General features: G+C 39.3%; 1 protein-coding gene across 5 annotated transcripts in view; it reads right to left on the bottom strand.

The window, feature by feature from the left end:
* The window catches only part of LOC140212143 (sorbitol dehydrogenase-like), an 80,181-nt gene that overhangs the window by 27,176 nt on the left and 28,617 nt on the right, over positions 1-24,388 (bottom strand). For all 5 annotated transcript variants that reach the window (XM_072282756.1, XM_072282751.1, XM_072282752.1 and 2 more), the window contains 3 exons: positions 15,928-15,961; positions 12,410-12,574; positions 7,156-7,315 (listed from right to left, as the gene is read on the bottom strand). In XM_072282756.1, the coding sequence (XP_072138857.1) occupies positions 7,156-7,315; positions 12,410-12,574; positions 15,928-15,961 (359 nt within the window). The remainder of the gene's footprint in view (positions 1-7,155; positions 7,316-12,409; positions 12,575-15,927; positions 15,962-24,388) is intronic.

The following is a 24,388-nucleotide window of genomic DNA, read 5'->3' as shown; positions in this document are numbered from 1 at the left end:
GTCCCTCCTCTCCCAGCAATGCGGTCTTCAGAGCTTCTATTGGTGCTTCTGTAGCAATAGGTTTTTTATGGAATGGGGTTGCTAGCCCCATGTCCAACCCTCCTCCCTTAGCAGCCGGGCTTGGGACCGTCCATGGCGGAGTTGTGACGGTACAGGCAACCCAGAAAATTATGTTGTTTATTCAGGACACATCACCTCAGATTGCTTTGAGAAAGAAAAACATTAAACTCGTTGATATGACCAATAGGTACTCACTTATGGGAAGGGCACAATAAAAACAATTTATTTACTCCTGAGTTCACAATTCCTTAGTGATTGATGATAAAAATAAGATTTTCATCAGATTTAAAATGTTTAGATAACACTGAACAGCAAACTTTTTCAAATGTGTTGCTTCTTCCAAAACTTGAAGCTGAACACAAACATAATTTCAGACTAGAATCACGTAGGCTTTTATTGGGTATAATCCGCATAATTGCATAATGGTGATGGCACTTTGAAATAGGTCAACTAAGCTAAAAATGTTTTGTTGATGATTTTCATTTGTATTCAGTGTCTAGGGCTTCTTGCTTAAGCGAACAATAATAATCAGACTTCTGGTTATGGCGCGGTGCTGAGCAGACGTGTGTCAGAGCTCCTCCGAAAAGTTTTGAAACCAAACGCAACCAAACAATCTCGAATTACCTGAACAGCTCCAGTTTGTCTGATTGGAAACTAAGTGATAGCTTAAATGCCACCGAAACTAACAAAGCGGACGCAAAAGTCTTGAAATTAGACCCCACCTATAACCATGAGGTGCAAGCTAACGACAATGCTAGTGAAGAAGAGACAACAGATGCTAGCACGGCAGCAGGCCCAAGCCAAATCCTAAACGCTATTCAAATAATGAAAGATGAATTTGTGTCGAGATTTGATGGGCTACTAAACACTATACAGGAGTACAAGCTGATCTGAAAGCTGTCACAGTGCGCACTACAGAAGCCAAAGATAGAATTAGCACTAATCAAGATGATATTGCCTCTCTGCGTAATTAGAATACAACCAAAAAAGCAGCTATGGAAGTGTTAGTGTTTAAAGTGGACGACTTGGAAAACAGTAGCCGCCATTCTAACCTTCGCCTGGTGGGACTTCCGGAGAGGGCGGAAAGGGCTGATATGGTCTATTTTTTGGAAAAATGGATCCCCGAGGTGCTTAGTGCTGAAAACTTCCCTGGGCCCCTGCTGATTGAGAGAGTGCACAGAATTGGCAAGCTAACGAAGTTGAAGTTGAAGTTGGCTAAGCGACTCAGGGTAGTGATAATGAAGTTCTTAAAACTACACAGACAAGACCTGGGTTATGAAGGCTGCCAGGCTGAAAGAACCTGTACTTTTCGACAATCAGAGAATCATGTTTTTCCCCAATGTCTCTGCCGAACTCCTCAGGCGGAGGAAGATTTTTGATCCAGTGAAGAAAGGGTTAGCCTCCCTCTCCATCCCGGACCTACGGTATGGGATAATTCACCCTGCTAAACTGCCGGTGACCTACAAAAGAAAACATTTGACAGTGCACTGGCAACAGAGAAATTTGTGCAGGAGCTGAAGGTCTACAACTTGGAGGCTGCGGGCAAGTGAGGCAGTACAGCAGTTTTTTTGACTTTTGCTTGAATAGGTATGTTCATAGTGCCTAAGAGACATAAATGAACGCTAACGAACGTTAGCAGTGTGCATTATCTATGCTAACGAATTTGCATCATTTCCCATTATCTTCAGTGGCACTGTAACTACGACCAGGTTAAATTTGATAAAAGTCTCTTGGCATAATTTGGTTGTAATATTCTCTACTATTGATAACGTTGGGGCTCTGCTCTGGCTGTCGGCCATGCTGTTCCTCACCATGACGACGGCACGGGAGGACCAGTTAAGCTCCATAATTCGGCCCTCTTTCAGGGTCGTCAGAAGGTGTTCATCGTGGGGTGGGTGGGTGTATTTCAATTTGGGAAGTACACTTAGTTATGTTTACAATGTTCTAGTTACTATTTACTGGTTTTTACTCATCTTTTTTTGTTACGTTGTAATCTCAGTTAGCAGTCATTCTAAATCAATTCAGCTCAACATGATTGAAATTATAACTAATAGCCTATGCCCTGCAAACTTCAGGTTTACCTCTTGGAATGTAAGAGGATTAAATAAACTTGTCAAGTTAAAGCAAGTCATGAGTAGGATAAGACAGTTAAAAGCTAAAATAGTTTTTCTGCAGGAGACCCATTTAACCCCTGAGGATATAGTTAGAGTAAGGAAGAGATGGCCGAGACAGGTTTTTTCAGCTGGGGGGGGGGGTAATTGTCCTTATACATAAGTTGGTCCCTTTCCACTTGTTAATGTTACTGAAGACCAATCAGGCAGATACCTTATTATTCAATGCAAAATTTTCTCAATCAGGTTTAATTTGGTTAATGCGTATGGGACAAATGTTGACAATCCAGCTTTTTTCAGACATCTGTTTTTATCATTAGCTGCTCTGCCAGGCCATCTTATTGTAGGTGGTGATTTTAATTGTGCACTTCAACCTGAAAATAGACAGAACTAGTGGGATAGATACCTCTCACCATCAGACAAGAAGAAAGTTATTACAATGTGCTAAAGACTTTAATTCAGTTGATGTGTGGAGAAGGAAGTACCCAGATAAACTAACTTTTTTCCTGCTATTCTAGCACTTGCCAGACCTTTTCCAGAATAGATTATTACTTAGTTTCAGCTACTTTAAAATCCACAATTATAAGCTGCTGGTACGATAGCACAATAATTTCAGATCACACCCCAGTTTCATTTATTTTCAACCTGCCTAACACTTTACATTACTCCCAAGGTGGCAGCTTCAAACGATTTGGCATAAGGATCCAGGATTTATAGAGCTTATTGGAGAACAGATAGACTACTATTTTGGAAATAATACGGACCAGACATCTGCTGCTGTAAGGTGGGAAGCCTTTATAGCCTTTCTAAGAGGTCAGATGATTAGCTTTACCAGCTATAAACATAAATCTTTTAGATTGGAAATAGAACAGCTTGAAAAAATAAAAGAGACTGAATCTGAAATATTTCAAAATCCTTCTCAGCAGCTATTTGCAAAACTTAACAAACTGAGAGCTAAGTATAATGTATTGTCTATTAATAAGGCAACAAAAAGTTTGATGAGACTGAAGCAATCCTATTTTGAGCAAGGTGAAAAGGCTAGTAAACTCTTGGCCTGGCGCACCAAACAGATAGGCAATAAACTCCATACAATCAGATGAAGGGGTGACAACTGATGACCCAAAAGAAATAAACAATACCATTTTGAGATTTTTCCAAAATCTGTACAACTCAGAATATTCAGATTCAGCTCCACAAATACAAAAGAAATTTCCCGACTTCTTAGAATTTAGACCCCTCAATGTATTCTAAATGTGAAGTAAATACTGGAACTTTCACCCACTGTTTTCAGACTTGTCCCAAACTTCAGGCATACTAGAGTGATATTTTGGGAGAAATGGAAAAGATTCTGAAGATGGAGCTTGAACTCGACCCAGAGTCTTTTCTCTTAGGCTTACCCAGCAGTCATGTTATTAATGCACTCAGAAAAAACTTTTTAACGTCCTGACTTTTTGTGCAAGGAAGAACATTTTACTTTGTTGGATATCCAATAAGGCCCCTGGACATTTTGGTTGGTGTAAATTAATCATGGAATACATTCCTTTGGACTTTTTGACATGTGTGGTACACTCAAAAACAAATAGTTTTCATAAAACATGGCAACCTTTTCTGCAGTATGTAGATGTAAGCCTGTCTGGCGTACTAATAAGGGCTTTTGTATAGGATGTAGGAATGATGTCTATATTTTGATGGAAGTGTTCTGATAGCTGATATCTGTGAGGGGAAGAAATGTAAATGTAAATGTAAATGTATCTGTAAATTGAAAGTTTTGTTATGCTGAGCAAAAAAAAAAAAAAATTTTTTTTTAAATTTACACCCCTGGATGAAACGTCCTTGACCATGCTGGAGTTTAACTCAGAGGCTAAAGAATTGTCTGAAGCTATAACTAACATGAAGGGAAGGAAAACTCCTGGGCCTGATGGAATTCCGATTGAAATATTTAAAATCTTTACGACTAAATTAATACCACCTCTGCATGATATGTATCAGGAGTCATTTGGCACTGGATCCCTTCCCCCCTCTTTTAATATGGCAGTAATTACACTACTGGTAAAACCTGGAAAACCACTGTCCCTATGTGGATCTTATAGGCCAATCTCACTTCTGAACAATGATCTCAAAATTCTCTGTAAGGTATTAGCTAGGAGGCTGGAGCCACTCTTGCCAAAAATGGTCCACCCTGACCAAAATGGATTTGTTAAGGGAAAGCAGGGCTTCCACAACATTTGAAGAGTGCTCAATATACTTTATGAAAAGTCTGGAAGCTCTGATAGCACTATTCTGTCATTGGATGCCGAGAAAGCCTTTGAGAGAGTGCAATGGCAATATCTATTTAAAGTTTTGGAAAGATTTGGTATAGGGGGAAAATTTCTAAGGTGGATACAGCTTCTTTATTCTAACCTACAGGCTGAAATTTTAACTAATGGGCTCTTTTCGGCACCTTTTAAACTCCAACGGGGAACAAGACAGGGCTGTCCCCTATCTCCCCTCCTGTTTATTCTGGCCATTGAGCCACTTGCTAGAGCAATCTGAAAACAGGCTAACATAGCAGGAATAACTATAGGAGATATAGAGCATCACATAGCCCTGCACGCGGATGACGTAATTTTGTTTTGCTCCAACTTGAAACAAACATTACCTGCCTTAATTGACCTGATAAGTACTTCTGGTACTTTTGCAGGCTATAAAATAAACAACAACAAATCTACAATATTATTCATGGATAAAGATGAGAGACTCAATCCCCCACTTCAAACTCCATTTATGGTGTCAGAACAGGGTTTTACTTATTTGGGTGTTAAAATTACTCCTACTATTGATAAAATTATCCCAACTAATTATAAGCCTCTCACACTCTCAGTTATTCAACTTATAAACAGATGGACGAAATAGCCCATATCTTTGATTGGATGTATAAACATTCTAAAAATGTCAATTTTACCTAAGTTCCTGTACCTTTTCCAATGTATCCCACTTTCTCCTCCATCATCTTTCTTTTATTAAAAAAAAATTTCTAATTTTATCTGGAATAATAGACGTCCAAGACTCAGGCTTTCCCTGTTATATCTGCCGTATGATAGAGGCGGCTTACAGCTACCAAATCTTACATGGTGTTTCTGTGCAGCCCGAAATAGGGCCCTACTTGGGTGTCAATGGAATCCCAGTCGATCAATATCCCTCTAGAACTATATATGTATTCAGCAGATAAGAAAAAATTGGTCAAACAAACTAAAAATCCTTTCTTAAAAAATACAATAATGGTTTGGCATGATGCTTTTGCGTATTTGGGAGAGACATCGCAGTTACCCCAGTTTACTCCTATCTTTGGTAATGATAGCTTCCGGCCCGGCAGAGCAGACCCTGGTTTTAAAACTTGGTTGACCCGAGGCATAGCTAAGGTGTCTGATCTTTATAATGGCAATACATTTATGTCATTTGAAGAAATCAAGGCCACATATGGAATTCCAACAAAACACTTTCTAAAATACCTTCAGTTGCGAAGTTTTATTATGTCCAGGCAAGGTTACAGTTTGAAGCTCCCTCCCTTACCTACCCTTGAAGACATCACTCTGAAATTATCTGAAGCTAGGACACATGTGTCTGTATTACACAATTTGTTTGCAAGTAAATGCAGAGTCATCAAACAACATACTACAAGCATGGAGAACTGATTTGCATAAGAATCTGTCAGAAAGTGTTCCTTAGCTCAAACTCAATCAGTGAACACTCATTCTAAATTACTACAATACGAATGGATAACGAGACAGAACATTACTCCAGTCAGGTTGCATCACTTTAACCCCAACATTCCAGACACATGTATTAAATATAGTCACCAAAAGGGTCTCTGTTCCATTGTATATGGGAATGCCCCCAGATAATCTGCTTTTAGAAGAAGGTGCTGGATTTGATTAGTCAGATTATTGGAAAAAAGATGCCTTTGATCCTAAATTATGTATTCTGAATATTTATCCAAAGGACTTTGTAACCTCCAAAAAATGTAAGCTCTCTGCTTAATATTTGTTTTTTGGAAGCTAAATGCTGTATAGCCTATTCATGGAAGAAACCAACAACCAGTGGACTCTCACAATGGCTGAAAGGAATAACTTCTTATCTTGCTCTAGAAAAAATAAGCTACATCACAAAAAACAAACTTGGGAAATTTGGGACATTTCTACAAGTTTCTGGAGAATAATATTCAGGATGATGAAAGTAACGAACTGAATTGACTGCTTTTTTTTAAATGGCGGGGTGTTTGCTTTTTCTTTTTTTTTGATTTCTTATGTATTTTATTTTTTCCTTTTAACTTTGTTGTACTTTCAAACCTATGGATGATTTAATGTGTTTTCTTTTCATTCTGTAAAAGCAATAAAGAGATGCTTAAAAAAAAACAATAATCAGCCAGCACTGATGGGTTCCAGTTGCCCTGATGCCGTTTCTCCATAACCACAATGTCGTTACTGTGCTTGTCACTGACAGCACCAAGATTTGCAGGGAAGAAGTCTAAATGGGAATGTAGAAAATAAATCTTTAAAGACATGCACTTCATGGTTTTGTATGCTTAAAGCATGTGTCAACCAGCTGCACGTAGTTTGCTGCTCTGTAGTTGCCAAGAAAACTTTTGACAACATACTTGAATGCCTTCCACGCCTTTTTATCCTTAATCTTTGCATCAGTTATTCTGACTTGAATTATGAATTAAAATAATAAATGTAGGGGATTTTTAAAAGATGCGTGATAGGGGAATTTCATAGTGATTTTCATGATCGGCAGCCCAAAATCCTAAGGTACACCCAAAAGTTTTCAGGAAGCAAAATCTTTGTTGTCCAGTGTAATATAAAAAAAACTGCAGCAATCTTCAGACATGGAAATGGTCAATCATTCTACCATCATAAATACACAGTATTAACCATCCATAACATAATGCCTTAAGTGAAACTGCCAGGGATATTTCTCAACACAAGTTGATATTCTGATGACTTACTTATAACAATAGTTGGCATTGTGTGCATGGTATTGACAAAGGTTTCCATTATCAGGTGGAGTAGCACAGAAGAAAATTGTTGGTGAGAGATTGTAGCGCCCAGCTCTGCAATGCTCATCATTTTCTCTGGGGAACCCTGGTTCAATGGCAACTCTGTCACCTGCAACAGAGAAAATGTTGGGTCACATAATATAAACATATCAGTATAAGGATATACTGTGTGGATGATACACTTGGACAAATTATGTTTGTGGATGACATGGACAAAATCATTTCTGCAGATGCTGGAAATCCAGAGTAACACATACAAAATGCTGGAGGAACTCAGCAGGTTAGAGAGCATCTATAGAAAGGCATAAACAGTTGATGTTTCATGCCGAGACCCTTCATCAGTTATTATTAATGTACATTAAAATACGTGCTACATATTATAAAGGGATAGTTCCTCTCGTTTTCAGATAAACTGTACCCACTAAATCAAGGGCAATAGACATTCATGGGCTAGCCTATCTTAGAACGTATCTACTTGATTCAGAAAACAATCTGATCTTTTCTCCCCCAAGATGATAGTGCATATGGTTGTAGTGAACTGTCTGGCTCTAATTAACTCTAAAATTTCTCGTCCTGTTCGTCTTCTGTATGATCGAAAAAATTATAATGAACACTAAAATCTGCAGGTCTACCTCACTAGCAAACCGGATAATTAAGGTGCTGTGCATTTACAGCCTACTGCGTGGAGCAGACACTCACAGCACTGCAACCTACTATAGCTACTCAGGGAAGCGGATGACAGAAGCATTGCATGAGGACATAGAGGTGCGACAAATTCGAAAAGGATGAATACTGAACGTGTTGTAGCTGAATGCGTGCAGTATATGGAATAAGGTAGATGAACTTGCTGCACAGTTGCAGATTGGCAGGTATGATATTGTAGGCATTACTGAATCATGGCTGAAAGATTATAGCTGGGAACTTAATGCCCGAAGATGTACATTGTATCGAAAGGATAGTCAGGAAGGCAGAGGGGTCAGCGTTGCTCTGTCGGTAAAGAAAAAATTAATTCAAATCATTAGAAGGAGGTCACACAGAGTCAAAAGATGCTGAATCTTTGTGGATAGAGCCAAGGAACTACAAGGGTAAAAAGATCCCAGTGGGAGTTGTATACAAACCCCCAAACAGTAGTAAGAATCTGGGCTATAAATTACAATGGGAGATAGAAAATTCATGGCAAAAGGGCAATGTTACAATAGTCATGGGGTACTTCAATATGCAGGTACATTGGGAAAAATCAGATTGGTGCTAGATTACAGGAGGGGGAGTTTCTAAAGTGCCTACGAGATGGCTTTTCAGATCAGCTCGTGGTTGAGCCCACTAGATGATCAGCTATTCTGGATTGGGTATTGTGCAATGAACCAGAATTGATTAGAGAGCTTAAGGTCAAAGAACCCTTAAGGGCAAGTGATATGATTGAATATACCTTGAAATCTGAGAAGAAATGAAAGTCAGATGTATCAGTATTACATTGGAGTAAAGGGAATTACAGAGGCATGAGAGAGAAGTTGGCCAGAATTGATTTGAAAAGAACACTGGCAGGGATGACGGCAGAGTAGCAATGGTTGGAAGCAATTTGGAAGGCACAGGATATATACATCCCAAAGAGGAAGAAGTATTCTAAAGGAAAGATGACACAACCATGGCTAACAAGTGAAGTCAAAGCCAACATAAAAGTCAAAAAGAGGGCACATAACAGGGCAAAAATTAGTGGGAAGTTAGAAGATTAGGAATCTTTTAAAAACCAACAGAAAGCAACTTTAAAAAGTCATTAAAAAGCTAAAGCTGGAATATGAAAGTAAGCCAGCCAATAATATTAAAGAGGATACCAAAAGTTTCTTCAGATACTTAAAGTGTAAAAGAGAGGCGAGAGTGGATATCAGACCGCTGGAAAACGATGCTGGACAGATAGTAATGCAGCACCATGAAATGGCTGACGAACTGAGTAAATATTTTACATCAGTCTTCACTCTGTAAAACACTAGCAGTATGGTAAAAGTTCCAGGTGTCAGGGGGCATAAAGAGTGTGACATTACCATAACTAGAAAGAAGGTTCTTGTGAAACTGAAAGGTCTGAAGGTAGATAAGTGACCTGGACCAGATGGTGTACATCCCAGAGTTCTGAAACAGGTGGCTGAAGAAATCATGGATGCATTAGTAATGATCTTTCCAGAATCATTAGATTCTAGAATGGTTCCGGAAGAATGGAAAATTGGAAATGTCACTCCACTATTCAAGAAGGGAGAGGCAGAATGAAGGAAACTATAAGCCAGTTAGTCTGACCTCAGTGGCTGGGAAGATGTTGGAATCAATTATTAAGGATGATGTCTCAGGTACTGAGAGGCACATGACAAAATAGGCCATAGACAGCATGGTTTCCTCAAGGGAAAACCTTGCTTGACAAATCTGTTGAAATTCTTTGAAAATATAACAAGCAGGATAGACAAAGGAGAATTGGTTGATGTTGTATACTTGGATTTTCAGAAGGTGTTTGACAAGATGTCACACATGAAGCTGCTTAACAAGGTAAGAGCCCATGGTATTACAGGAAAGATTCTAGGATGGATAAAGCAGTAGCTGATTGGCAGGAGGCAAAGAATGGGAATAAAGGGAGCCTTATTCTGGCTGGCTGCTAGTGACTAGTGGTACTCCACAGGGTCTGCATTGGGACCAATTCTTTTTATGTTATATGTCAATGATTTGGATGGTAGAATTGATGGCTTTGTTGTAAAGCTTACAGGTGATATGAAGATAGGTCGGGGGCTGGATAGCTTTGAGGAAGTAGAGAGGCTACAGAAGGACCAAGCCAGATTAACAGAATGGGTGAAGAAATGGCAGATGGAATACAGTGTCAGGAAATGTACAGTCATGCACTTTGGTAGAAGAAATAAAAGGGTTGACTGTTTTCTGAATAGAGAGAAAATACAAAAAAACTGAGGTGCAAAGGGACGTGGGAGGCTTTGTGCAGGATTCCTTAAAAGGTTAATTTGCAGGTGGAGTCTGAGGTGAGGAAGGCAAATGCAATGTTATCATTAATTTCAAAAGAACTGGAACATAAAAGCAAGGATATAGTGTTGAGACTTTATAAAGTAACGGTGAGGGCTCACTTGGAATATTATGAGCAGGTTTGGTCCCTTATCTTAGGGAGGGTGCGCTGAAACTCGAGCGAGTTCAAAGGAATCAGAATCAGATTTATTATCACCGGCATGTGACGTGAAATTTGTTAACTTAGTAGCAGCAGTTCAATGCAATACATAATACAGGAAAATAATAATAAATAAATCTTATTCAGTATACTTTGTACAGTATACATATATTGAATAGATTAAAAACATGCAAAAACCAGAAATACTATATATTAAAAAAAAGTGAGGTAGTGTCCAGGGGTTCAATGTCCAATTAGGAATCGGATGTCAAAGGGGAAGAAGCTGTTCCTGAATCACTGAGTGTGTGCCTTCAGGCTTCTGTACCTCCTACCTGATGGTAACAGTGAGAAAAGGGCATGCCCTGGGTGCTGGAGGTCCTTAATAATGGACACTGCCTTTCAGAACATGTCCTGGGTACTTTGTTGGCTAGTACCCAAGATGGAGCTGACTAAATTTACAACCCTCTGCAGCTTCTTTCAGTCCTGTGCAGTAGCACCTCCCATACAGACAGTGATGCAGCCCGTCAGAATGTTCTCCACAGTATATCTATAGAAGTTTTTGAGTGTATTTGTTGACATATCAAATCTCTTCAAACTCCTATAAAGCATAGCCACTGGCTTGCCTTCTTTATAATTTCATCAATATGTTGGGACCAGGTTATATCCTCAGAGATCTTGACACCCTGGAAGTTGAAACTGCTCACTCTCTCCACTTCTGATCCCTCTATGAGGATTGATATGAGGAAGTTCATGAAAATGATTCCAGGATTGAATGGCTTGTCATATGAAGAGCATTTGATGGCTCTGGGCCTGTATTCACTAGAATTCAGAAGAATGAGGGGTGAACTCATTGAAACCTATCGAATGGTGAAAGGCTTTGATAAAGTGGATGTGAAGAGGATGTTTCCTATGGAGGAAGAGTCTAAGACCAGAGGACACAACCTCAGAATAGAGGAGTAACCTTTTAGAAAGCAGATGAGGAAGAATTTCTTTAGCTAGAGAGTGGTGAATCTGTGGAATTCTGTGAAGGGACACCGGAAGAATGCAGGAGATTGGGGCTGAGAGGAAAATTGGATCAGCTACAATGAAACGGTGGAGCAGACACGATGGGCCGAATAGCCTAACTCTGCTCCTACATCTTACAGTCTTACAGTATGGAACCGAGCCCTTTGGTCCAACAGGTCCAAGTTTCCTATCTAAGCTAGTCCTATTTTGCCACATCTGGTCCATATCACTGTAAACTTTTCCAATCCATGTAACTGTCCAACACATGCCTCAACTACTCCCGTCTCAATCACTTTCTCTGGTAGCTCATTATATATACTGGCCACTCTCTGGGTGCTTCTGATGTTCCTATTAAATCCCTCCCCACTCACCTTAAACCCATGCTCTGTATTTAATGATTTTCCAACTCCATGATAAGGATTGTGAGCAGTCAGCCTATAGATCTCCCCTCAGTATCCTATACTCCAATGTAAAATATCTCAACCTGATCAACCTCTCTCCATGACTCAGTCCATCAAGTCCCAGCAATGTCCTCTTCTGCACCTATTCAGCTTAATGACATCCTTCCTATAGTAGGGTGACCAAAATTAAAAATTTGTCTCTGTGTTCCAAGTTTGAGAAAGCCAATTTCAGTGTTTTTTTTACATATATAGGAGCCCTTTTGTTCGCATTTTCATTGTTGGAATTATCACGATTGACTGCCTTCGTGTCTATACTTGAAGAGCATTCACTGACCAATAGTCAGAGACCAGAGACCTAGCAGTGATGATTGCCTATGGCAGCAGGTTCAAGTTCAATAGATGAGATCTGCAGAGAGGAAATGGGATTGGCATAATGACGGTTCACTCCATAACTTGTGACATGATACACTTCTTGAAACAAGAACTTATTTCTCTTTCATAGCCTGCATAATGCAGGTACCTTTAAGCTCTCAGCAAATTAGCACGCATTATTAAAGGTTACAATTTTCCCCTTCAAATTCCTTCACACAAATCCACGTCACACATTGGCATCTACTGTGGCATAATAAAACTTATTGGATTGGTGACTGACCTGGTTTGAGATGTTGTACTCCAGGTCCCACTTTAAATACTGTTCCTGAGCCCTCATGCCCGAGTACCATAGGTTTTCTCACAACAAAATCTCCAATTCTTCCATTTTGCCAATAATGGACATCAGAGCCACAAATCCCAACGGAATGCATCTTCAGCAAGACTTCTGAAAGGACCATGTAATTATCAAAAATTAAAATCATTGCAATAGTGTATCTTAAAGTGGACACCGATTATATTCCAGAAAGACTTGGTGACTCCAAAGAAATAATTTGTCAAAACAAAGAACTTTAATGTTGGATTATGAGGAGAGAACATCCATACAAGGTTAAAACTAAAAGCTCTGTCATAATACGATAAAACAAGACTGAAAAAATGTTGTTGTTGCAAACACAAGCTGTAAATAAAAAAACAAATTACACCAACTCACCTTTGAACAGGATCATTGATTCACATCCGATCAGGTTTGCAATCCTGCCATAGAACTGAAACATCTCTTATCAATGTCATAATGACACCTTTTGTGCTCGTGACATAGGCTATCCATTCTTCATCATTTCAGTTAACTTTCTAGACACAGGACAACACCTTTGCAAACTGATGTCCAGATGGGCTAGAAGACACTTACTTGGGTCCATTCACCTTTATCCTAACCTCTCTAGTCTTCTGGCAGTTACCTCTACAAGCCCTGCCTCCAAAGGATCTTTGTTGTTCCTCAGCAAAACTGTCAGAAAACATAACGTCAGTTTCCACAAGTAAGCTGGTTATATTTAACTATACTTCACCAATACTTCTGGCCTCTTCACTGATTTGAAGTTATTAGCCTATTTAACATATACAAAGTGGAGGAAGACAGATCAGGTAGCATCCATGGAAAGAAATAAACAGTCAGCGTTTCAGGCCAGGACCAATCATCAGGACTCAGCCTGTTTGTTTGACATATTGGGAAATTTGAAACCAGTCTTTTCTCTCCATCGGAAGCTGTTCCCCAGTCCTCACCCAGGTATTTGAACACGGCAGTTGCAACATTGCTGAAATATCACTTTCAAGAACTCCATCTCATGTTTTCAATATTTATTGTTTTTTTTCTTTTGTATTTGCACAGTTTGCTGTCTTCTGCACATTGGTTGTTTGCCCATCCTGTTGGGTATAGTCTTTCATTGATATTATTGTGTTTCTTGAATTTACTGTATATGCCCGCAATGAATCTCAAGATTGTATATGGTGATGTATATATACTTTGATAATAAATTTACTTTGTATATATTAAGAGATTATTTATTTATTTATTTATTGAGACTCAGCACACAATAGGCCCTTCCAGCCCTATGAGCAGTGTAGCCCGTCAACATGTAATTTAATCCCAGCCTAATCACAGGACAATTTACCATGACCAATTAGTGTATTAATCGGTACGGCTTTGGACTGTGGAAGGAAACCAGAGCATCATGAGAAAACCCATGCATTCCGTGGGGAAGCCATGTAGACTTTTTACATATGACATTGAAATTGAACTCCAGACTTTAACACCCAAGGTGTAATAGCATTGCACAAGCAGCTAAGCTACTTTGGCACCCATGAGCACATATCGATGCCCCCATGGTCATAGCTTCTCCCAGCTCTGTCCCTGTATTGATTCATCTGATGCATAACTTGAATCCTAATGCTTGTATACCTCTAGGCATCACTAGTCCAATCCATTTCTATCAGCTTTATTCTTTCTAAATTTTGTGACATTCAAAATTCTGCTGCTGTGCCCTACGTCTCATTCACCTATAATTACTAACTACTGCATTGTAAAGCAATACATTGATTACAAAAGTCCTTTAAAATTCAAATCCCTATAGTTTTGCTCCACTCTATCACTTTTACCCATGTAAATATCCAGGTAGTCTGACCTCTTCCAAAACCAGTCGAATTGCACTACTGCTATTAGCCATGTTTTCAGTTGTATAAGATATAGAACTCCTTCATAACCTCTTTGCATTTTTGCCTTTATTTCCGCCTTTAGTCCACTCCTTAAAACCTACCTATGCCTAAGCTTTTGGTTATCTATCTCATTGTCTCCTTGTGTCACTTGGTGTAAAATTTTGTATCATGCAAATTAAAGGTCCTGCACAAATAAAGGTCAATCTTGTTCATTTGTTGAAAAGGCTTGGCATCTGTTCTGGTCGACAGAGACACAGGAAACTCTTCAAACCCATGAGATAGGCAGCAGAAGCTGTGAAAAGATTGGTCTTCAGACAAAAATAATTAGAAATAATTTGATTTTGAGTTAAGTAAACAGTATATAGGGTAGCTTAATATATTCCTTATATGATTAATTTTTCCATTGCTGTGCAAAGGCAAGTCATACAGTTTGAGTTAAAGATTTAATCACCAGCCCTTATTTATATCTTAGAAATAAATCATCTTAATAATGTATGCATCAAACCAAGAAGTCTGAAGAACAGGTGAAAAGGACACATGCAAACTTTGATCATATCACCATGTTATTAAGTCAATAAAGTGACTCATAGAAGGTGTTCATGGTTGTTACAAATTTATAACAGTATCTTTATTATATAACAAGATCCTTTCATTCATTACATAAATGAAAGTTAAATTTTATTTTTTTTATAAATTTAAAATGTTCAGAAATACAAAAATATAGAACTTGTCAAGTTTCCTTCTTAGGAAGTAATTTTGTTCCTGCTATTCATAAAATACAGTTGTTTATAAAAGAGACAAAGCTACTCTTAAGTTTCTCAATAAACAATTTAAAAAATTTACCACAAAAATGGTAAAATTGTCAGCATTCAATTAGCTGAGATGGAATTGGACTTAAAAAAGGAAAATACTGGAAATGTTCAGCTAGTCAGGTGGCACAAGTGGATAAAGGTTTTTGACATTTTCACTACAACTGGATGATAATACAGATGATAGAGAGGTATCAATTTTTAGCACTGTACCTTGCTTGCCACTACATAGCTGTTAATTGGTCTGCTGAATATCTCTAGTGCAGTGGTCCCCAACCTCCGGGCCGCGGACCGATACACTGCCGCGAAGAACGCAGGGGTGCAGCGGTGGCTGGAACGCACCCAGCACATCTTTAAGAAAAAAGCCGAAATAAACAAGCTAATTAATTAGGTGCCGCCTGGCACGTAAATGTCGGCCCAGATCAGAGGTGATTGCAGATTGCATCACCTCGGACTTGGGCCGACATTTACATGCTGGGCAGCACCTAATTAATCAGCTTGTTTATTTCGGCTTTTTTCTTAAAGATGTGCTGGGTGCGTCCCAGCTACAGCTGCGCCCCTGCATGCTTCGCGGCAATGTATCAGGCCGCGACCCAGAGGTTGGGGACCACTGCTCTAGTGTTTTCAATATTAATTTCAGATTTAGCAGCTTTTTTTTAAATTTAGAATTAATTATTTGACAAACTGGGATTTGACATTACAGTCCAATATTTTCTGCTATTTTAAGTTACAGTGCCAGTTATGAAAATAAACATGAGTTATTAAGGCATGAAAGACTTACCATTAGGACCTGGTTCTGGAATTGGTCGATATTCCTGAGAACATGGAGAAAATGGAGAATGTATTTGAGAGATTAGAGCCATCACAGTTGTCTCAAATAATAAAATATGAAGATTCCAACTTACAAATAAAATGGAATGACAAGCAGGAGTACATGATACCTGGATTATTAAAGCCATTCAAGAACGGCCTGCATATTGTGATCAGCAGCTATTGGATTATGAACTAAATTAAATGACTGTTATCATTCATTTGTATTTAATGATCTTGCAATTACAGTTGTGGTGATCTGAGTTCAATCCTGCTCTCTGGGGCTATGTGTTGTCTGTCATTTCTTCCTGTGAAAACATATGGGTTTCCCCCGTGTGCTCCAGTTTCATCCCATATCCCAAAGAAATTCTAACTGGTAAACTACTATAAATGACCTCTAGTGCAGTTGAGAGGTAGGCATGTAGGAGAGAATTAGTTATGGGGAAATAGTTGGGAAAATGGATTAATAGGATTTGTCTGAAAGTTGGAAGGGCCTGATGGGTTGTAAAGAAATAGCAGTTGCATACGAGACCACCCTTTCCGTTGTGCCTTGACAGGCTTTTAACAAGAGCTATCATTTTCCAGCTCCATTTCTTGCATTATAATTGCTACAAAGGATTCAACGTCTAATGTAATTTCCAGTAAAGTGATTAATTCCTTAACAACTCCAAATGGGACATTATTTTCTGGAACTCCCATTTGGAACAAGGTAGGACTACAGGTGAAGACTCATAACAGCAATCTTTGCTCTACCATTCCCTGCCACAAAGGTTTGCACACCACCAGGTTCAGGAACAGCTTACTGCCCTTCAGACTCCTGAACCAGTGTGGACAACTTCACTCACTTTAACACTGAACTAATCACTACCTGTGGACTCATTTTCAAGGATTCTACAATTCATGTTCTTAGTATTATTTATTTGCTTAGTTATTTATTGTTATTATGTGTTTTTTGTATTTGCACAGTCTGTCTTCTTTTGCACATTGGTCACTTATCAGTCTTTGTGAATGTAGTTTTTCATTGATTCTATTGCATTCCATTTTTCTAGTGTGAATGCTTGCAAGAAAGTGAATCTTAATGTAGTATATGGTGACATATTTGTACGATAATAAATCTACTTTGAACTTTGCAGAACCAGCATTCATGTTATATCAATTCTGGAATACTGGAAGTTGCAGAACCTAGTTTATGATTAGAAACTACTTCAGCATCAAGCTAAACAAATTTACAACTTTAAATATGCTAATATAATCCTTTGTATTGTTACCTGTCTCGTGAGCATGATGTAACTGTCTTGTGATATTAGCATGATGTAATGGTCATGATAGTGGGATGATGTGATGTGATGTCATGTGATGGCATGTTCCAATCGATATAAAAGGGGGACCACAGTTTGTTGCATAGTTGTTTTGTTGGGGAGTCACAGTTGGTGGTTATGTAATCGAGTAAAAAGAGAGAGAGCGAGAGTGAAGAATTTGCCAGCTTTGTACGAACCCAAGAAATCAACGGCGTTCTGTGTGTCTTGAATGTGACTGACATTTGGTATGGTCCATACGGGTACTGTGGCACACACTTTTGGTTAACCCCTGCATGGTCTCGGGTGTTGTGTGTTGACCAACTCCTGTGAAAGGTCAGTTACTGTGTGAAATCTTATTCTTCGTGTTTTCTTCAGACAAGGCATTTCTCGGCTGGGATCTGCGTCAGCAGTTTCGTCTTTTCTTTATCGCTGGTTCAGGAAGTCTCTCCTCTCATTTATTTCATAATTCACTTAGACTCTTTGAACTACCAGCTTAAGACTGTGTTTGAGTAAGATCTGTTAAGAATTGTCTCTAAGTTCGGATTCTCCAGGGAGCGCTTATGGAGTGAAGTTGTCTTTGGCTTTGCTCCATTCCCGTTACCTTTTTTTAACTTATGATCTCCCTTACTTAACTAATTTTTACCTACATTAGAAGATTTATTTTATTGTACTGATCTTCTCTTGAACGGTAACTGTGAAATCTAAAGAAATGAGCAAAGATATAAGTACAAGATCCAAAACGAAAGACAGGAAGGATTCCGACGGGAATGGAGGAAAAAGAAAAGGTGATCCTAAGCAAATGGAGCTACCTTATGAGAATTTGAAGGAAGAGGTATAGTCGACGTTTCAGGCCGAGACCCTTCTCGGCTGAAACGTCGACTATACCTCTTCCTACAGATGCTGCTTGGCCTGCTGCGTTCACCAGCAACTTTGATGTGTGTTGCTTGAATTTCCAGCATCTGCAGAATTCCTGTTGTTTATGAGAATTTGATGAAGCTTTTAGATGAAAAGTTTGAACAACAACGTCAAAGTTTTAAAGAAGACTTAAAGTCAATCATGGACTCTCTGAAATCGCTGGATTGTGAAGTTAAGCAACATCGAAGTAAAATTACTGAACTAGATACGGAACCTCAGAAGAGAGATTTAAAAATAGAGAAATTGGAGCAGAATTTAGCTTCGACTACTAAACAACTGGAACGTTTTAAATCCAAGATTATCGATCTTGAAAATCGATCTAGAATACAGAATTTACGTATACAGGTGTCCCCCGCTTTTCAAATATTTGCTTTACGAAACCTCATAGTTACTAAAGACCTACATTAGTTCCCTGTTTTCGCTAACAGAAGGTGTTTTCGCTGTTACGAAAAAAGGCAGCGCGCGAGAAAAGCAGCGCATGTCCCCAGCAGCCGCTCTCCTCCGGATTCGGAACGGCATTCTCGCCGGCATTGTTTAAACATGTGCCTGTGAGCAGCCGTTTGCAAGATGAATCCTAAGGTATCGGAAAAGCCTGAAAGAGCTTGTAAGGGTGTTACACTTAGTGTAAAACTAGACATAATTAAGCGTTTTGATCATGGTGAACAAAGTAAGGACAAAGTGAGTTTGGCTTGTGGAAGCTGACGAAGATGATGTTGAAAAGGTTTTGGCGTCCCATGACCAAGAACTGATAGACGAAGAGCTGATGCAATTGGAAGAGGAAAGGATAACAATCAAAACCGAATGAGTAATGATAAAGTACGACTTTAATTTTGAAAGGGTACGTCAGTTTAGGGCATATTTGCAAGATGGTTTGACTCCTTACAAAGAACTGCATGATAGAAAAATGCACGAGGCTCAGCAGTCAAACATACTGTCATTTTTCAAGCCTTCCACATCAGCCGACGAACCTCGACCTTCGACATCGAGGCAGGCGGCGATAGAAGATGAGCTGCCTGCCCTAATGGAAACAGACGACGATGAGATGACACCCCAGTGTCCCACCACCCCAACCCCCAGGCCGCGGACAGATATCGATTCGCGGAGAATGCAGCGGTAGCCGGGAGGCACACAGCACATCTTTAAAAAAAAAGGTGAAATAAACATGCTAATTAATTAGGTGCTGCCCAGCACGTAATTGTCAGCCCAGATCAGAGGCGATGCAATCGGCATTCTTATTCTCAAATTGACTTTTTTTTTATTGACTCTCGTTTAATTCCATCTGTAACTGATTGCAATTATGACATTATCGCCATTTTGGATCATGCTCCAATGAAACTTTCTATCAAGTTAATGGACACTTCTTCTACTAATAGACAAAGGCGATTTAATTCTAATTTGCTTCAAGACCCGGACTTTGTTAAGTTCATGAAGGAACAGATTGATTTCTTCTTTTCAACTAATATTACGGAAGAAATTTCCAACGGAACAGTATGGGATGCTTTTATTTAGTGTGTTCGAGAAATTTAATTTTAGTCCGATATTCATATCTTGGATTAAATTGATATATCATACCCCTGCAGCTTCGGTTTGTACTAATAATCAAAGATTTCCCTTTTTTCGTTTATCTCGGGGTACTAGGCAGGGATGCGCTCTTAGTCCATTATTATTTGATATTGCCCTTGAACCTTTAGCAATTGCCATCCGAGACTCACCTAACATTTTTGGTATTACCGGTGGAAATAAAATACATAAATTATCATTATATGCAGATGATTTGTTATTATATATCTCCAAACCCGGGAAATCGATTCCCGTTATTTTATCTTTGTTGGCTCAATTTAGTAACTTTTCTGGTTATAAATTGAACCTTAACAAGAGTGAACTATTTCCCCTAAATAAGCAGGAGCCTACTTATGGATGTTCACCATTTAAATTGGTTACTGATTCTTTTACATATTTATGGGTTAAAATCACGAAAAAGCATAAAGATTTATTTAAAGCTAATTTTTTTACCTTTAATTGATCAGATTAAACTTTTGTTTACTAAATGATCACCAATGTCTCTGTCATTGATCAGTCGGATCAATGCTATCAAGATGATTATTTTGCCTAAATTTTTATATGTATTTCAAACGGTACCAATTTTTATTCCAAAATTTTTTCTGATAATGTTGATTCCAAAATTTCCTCAGATATATGGCAGAATCCGTGATGCTGAGAAATTCGTGAATAGCACATTCAGTGAGTTGGCCACACCGCAGGTAAAGGCTACACTGGCAGAAAGGGAATGGGTGGCCACTAAACAGCATAGCAGTAGGCAGGTAGTGCAGGAGTCCCCTGAGGTCATCTCCCTCCTAAACAGATATACTGTTTTGGATACTGTTGGGGGAGATGTCGCATCAGGGGAAGGCAGCAGCAGCCGAGTTCATGGCACCATGGATGGCTCTGCGGCACTGGAGGGAAGGAAAAGGAGTGGGAGTGGCAGGCAGGCAAATCCAGAGTAAAAATCGAAAAGGGCCACTTCTCAACATAATTGTATAAGGGCTAAGAGTGTTGTAAAAGCAAGCCTGAAGGCTTTGTGTGTCAATACAAGGAGCATTCGTAACAAGGTGGATGAATTGAATGTGCAGATAGTTATTAATGAATATGATATAGTTGGGATCACAGAGACATGGCTCCAGGGTGACCAAGGATGGCAGCTCAACAATCAGGGATATTCAATATTCAGTGGGGATAGACATGAAAGAAAAGAAGGTGGGGTGGCATTGCTGGTTAGAGAGGAGATTAACGCAATAGAAAGGAAGGACATTAGCCGGGAGGATGTGGAATCGAAGTGGGTAGAGCTGCATAACACTAAGGGGCAGAAAACGCTGGTGGGAGTTGTGTACAGGCCACCTAACAGTAGTAGTGAGGTTGAGGACGGCATTAAACAGGAAATTAGAAATGCGTGCAATAAAGGAACAGCAGTTATAATGGGTGACTTCAATCTACATATAGATTGGGTGAACCAAATTGCTAAGGGTGCTGAGGAAGAGGATTTCTTGGAATGTATGAGGGATAGTTTTTTGAACCAACGTGTCGAGGAACCAACTAGAGAGCAAGCCATTCTAGACTGGGTATTGAGCAATGAGGAAGGGTTAGTTAGCAATCTTGTCGTGCGAGGCCCCTTGGGTAAGAGTGACCATAATATGGTGGAATTCTTCATTAAGATGGAGTGTGATATAATTAATTTAGAAACAAAGGTTCTGAACTTAAAGAAGGGTAACTCTGAAGGTATGAGACATGAATTAGCTAAGATAGACTGGCAAATGATGCTTAAAGGGTTGACGATGGATATGCAATGGCAAGCATTTAAAGATCGCATGGATGAACTACAAAAATTGTTCATCCCAGTTTAGCAAAAGAATAAACCAGGGAAGGTAGTGCCCCGTGGCTGACAAGGGAAATTAGGGATAGTATCAATTCCAAAGAAGAAACATACAAATTAGCCAGAAAAAGCGGCACACTTTCACACTCTGAAATTCAGAGTCCAGCAGAGGAGGACAAAGGGCTTAATTAGGAAAGGGAAAAAAGATTATGAGAGAAAGCTGGCAGGGAACATAAAAACTGACTGTAAAAGCTTTTATAGATATGTGAAAAGAAAAAGATTGGTTAAGACAAATGTAGATCCCTTACAGTCAGAAACAGGTGAATTGATCATGGGGAACAAGGACATGGCAGACCAATTGAATAACTACTTTGGTTCTGTCTTCACTAAGGAGGACATAAATAATCTTCTGGAAATAGTAGGGGACCGAAGGTCTAGTGAGATGGAGGAACTGAGGGAAATACATGGTGGTAGGGAAGTGGTGTTAGGTAAATTGAAGGGATTAAAGGCAGATAAATCCCCAGGGCCAGGTGGTTTGCATCCCAGAGTGCTTAAGGAAGTAGCCCAAGAAATAGTGGATGCATTAATGATAATTTTTCAAAACTCTTTAGATTCCGGATTAGTTCCTGATGATTGGAGGGTGGCTAATGTAACCCTGCTTTTTAAAAAAGGACGGAGAGAGAAACCGGGGAACTATAGACCGGTAAGCCTGACATTGGTGGTGGGGAAAATGCTAGAGCCAGTCATCAAAAATGTGATAACAGCACATTTGGAAAGCGGTGAAATCATCGGACAAAGTCAGCATGGATTTGTGAAAGGAAAATCATGTCTGACGAATCTCATAGAATGTTTTGAGGATGTAACTAGTAGAGTGGATAGGGGAGAACTAGTGGATGTGGTATATTTGGATTTTCAAAAGGCTTTTGACAAGGTCCCACACAGGAGATTAGTGTGCAAACTTAAAGCACATGGTATTGGGGGTATGGTATTGATGTGGATAAAGGATTGGTTGGCAGACAGGAAGCAAAGAGTGGGAATAAGCGGGACCTTTTCTGAATGGCAGGCAGTGACTAGTGGGGTACCACAAGGCTCAGTGCTGGGACCCCAGTTGTTTACAATATATATAAATGACTTAGACGAGAGAATTAAATGCAGCATCTCCAAGTTTGCGGATGACACGAAGCTGGGCGGCAGTGTTAGCTGTGAAGAGGATGCTAAGAGGATGCAGGGTGACTTGGTTAGGTTAGGTGAGTGGGAAAATTCATGGCAGATGCAATTTAATGTAGATAAATGTGAGGTTATCCACTTTGTCGGCAAGAACAGGAAAACATATTATTATCTGAATGGCTGATTAGGAAAAGGGGAGGTGCAACGAGACCTGGGCGTCATTGTACAGCAGTCATTGAAAGTGGGCATGCAGGTACAGCAGGCAGTGAAAAAGGCGAATGTTATGCTGGCATTCATAGCAAGAGGATTAGAGTACAGGAGCAGGGAGGTACTACTGCAGTTGTACAAGGCCATGGTGAGACCACACCTGGAGCATTGTGTGTAGTTTTGGTCCCCTAATCTGAGGAAAGACATTCTTGCTATATAAGGAGTACAAAGAAGGTTCACCAGATTGATTCCTGGGATGGCAGGACTTTCATATGATGAAAGACTGGATCGACTAGGCTTATACTCGCTGGAATTTAGAAGATTGAGGGAGGATCTTATTGAAACGTATAAAATTCTAAAGGGATTGGATAGGTTAGATGCAGGAAGATTGTTCCCGATGTTGGGGAAGTCCAGAACAAGGGGTCACAGTTTGACGATAAAGGGGAAGCTTTTTAGAACCGAGATGAGAAAAAACTTCTTCACACAGAGAGTGGTGAATCTGTAGAATTCTCTGCCACAGGAAACAGTTGAGGCCAGTTCATTGGGTATATTTAAGAGGGAGTTAGATATGGCCCTTGTGGCTAAAGGGATCAGGGGGTATGGAGAGAAGGCAGGTACAGGGTTCTAAGTTGGATGATCAGCCATGATCATACTGAATGGCGGTGCAGGCTCGAAGGGCCGAATGGCCTACTCCGGCACCTTTTTTCTATGTTTCTATGTTTCTAGAACAAACATCCTAGGTTGGGTAAAAGACATTTCCAGAAATCTAAAAAGGACAGGGGGTTAGCTCTCCTGAATCTTAGATTTTACTATTGGGCAATTAACATTTGATATTTAAAATTTTGGTTATGGGACTTGGACGTAATTTCAAGTCCACATTGGGTAAATCTTGAATGTAATTCTTTACAAGGGTTTTGACTGGGTTCTATTTTAGGGACTTTGCTTCTCTTTACTCTTTCTAAATTGTATAAACAAATGGATAACCCAATAGTTAAACATACTTCACGTATATGGTTTCAATTTCAAAAATTTTTTGGGTTGAACCAATTTATTTTAGCAAATCCTATTACATTTAATTTCTTTTTTCAACCCTCCACTATGGATCAAGCATATTTGGATTGGAAAATCAAAGGTATAGTACGATTTTGTGATTTATTTTCGGATAATTGTTTTATGTCCTTTGAACAATTATCTAATAAATATAAACAACGGGAATTCTGCAGATGCTGGAAATTCAAGCAACACACATAAAAGTTGCTGGTGAACTCTTCCTTCAGTTAGTCCTGACGAAGGGTCTCGGCCTGAAACGTCGACTGCACCTCTTCCTAGAGATGCTGCCTGGCCTGCTGCGTTCACCAGCAACTTTTATGTGTGCTGATCTAATAAATATAATCTGCCTAGATCTCACTTTTTTAGATATTTACAAATTAGAAGTTTTTTAAATACTGTTTCTTCTAATTTTCTGAATTTATATTCAA

The sequence above is a fragment of the Mobula birostris genome, chromosome 18 (genome assembly GCF_030028105.1).
Source record: "Mobula birostris isolate sMobBir1 chromosome 18, sMobBir1.hap1, whole genome shotgun sequence".
Lineage (NCBI taxonomy): Eukaryota > Metazoa > Chordata > Chondrichthyes > Myliobatiformes > Myliobatidae > Mobula > Mobula birostris.
Note: the sequence above shows the minus strand (reverse complement) of the source record. Positions and strands in the feature narration are given on the sequence as shown.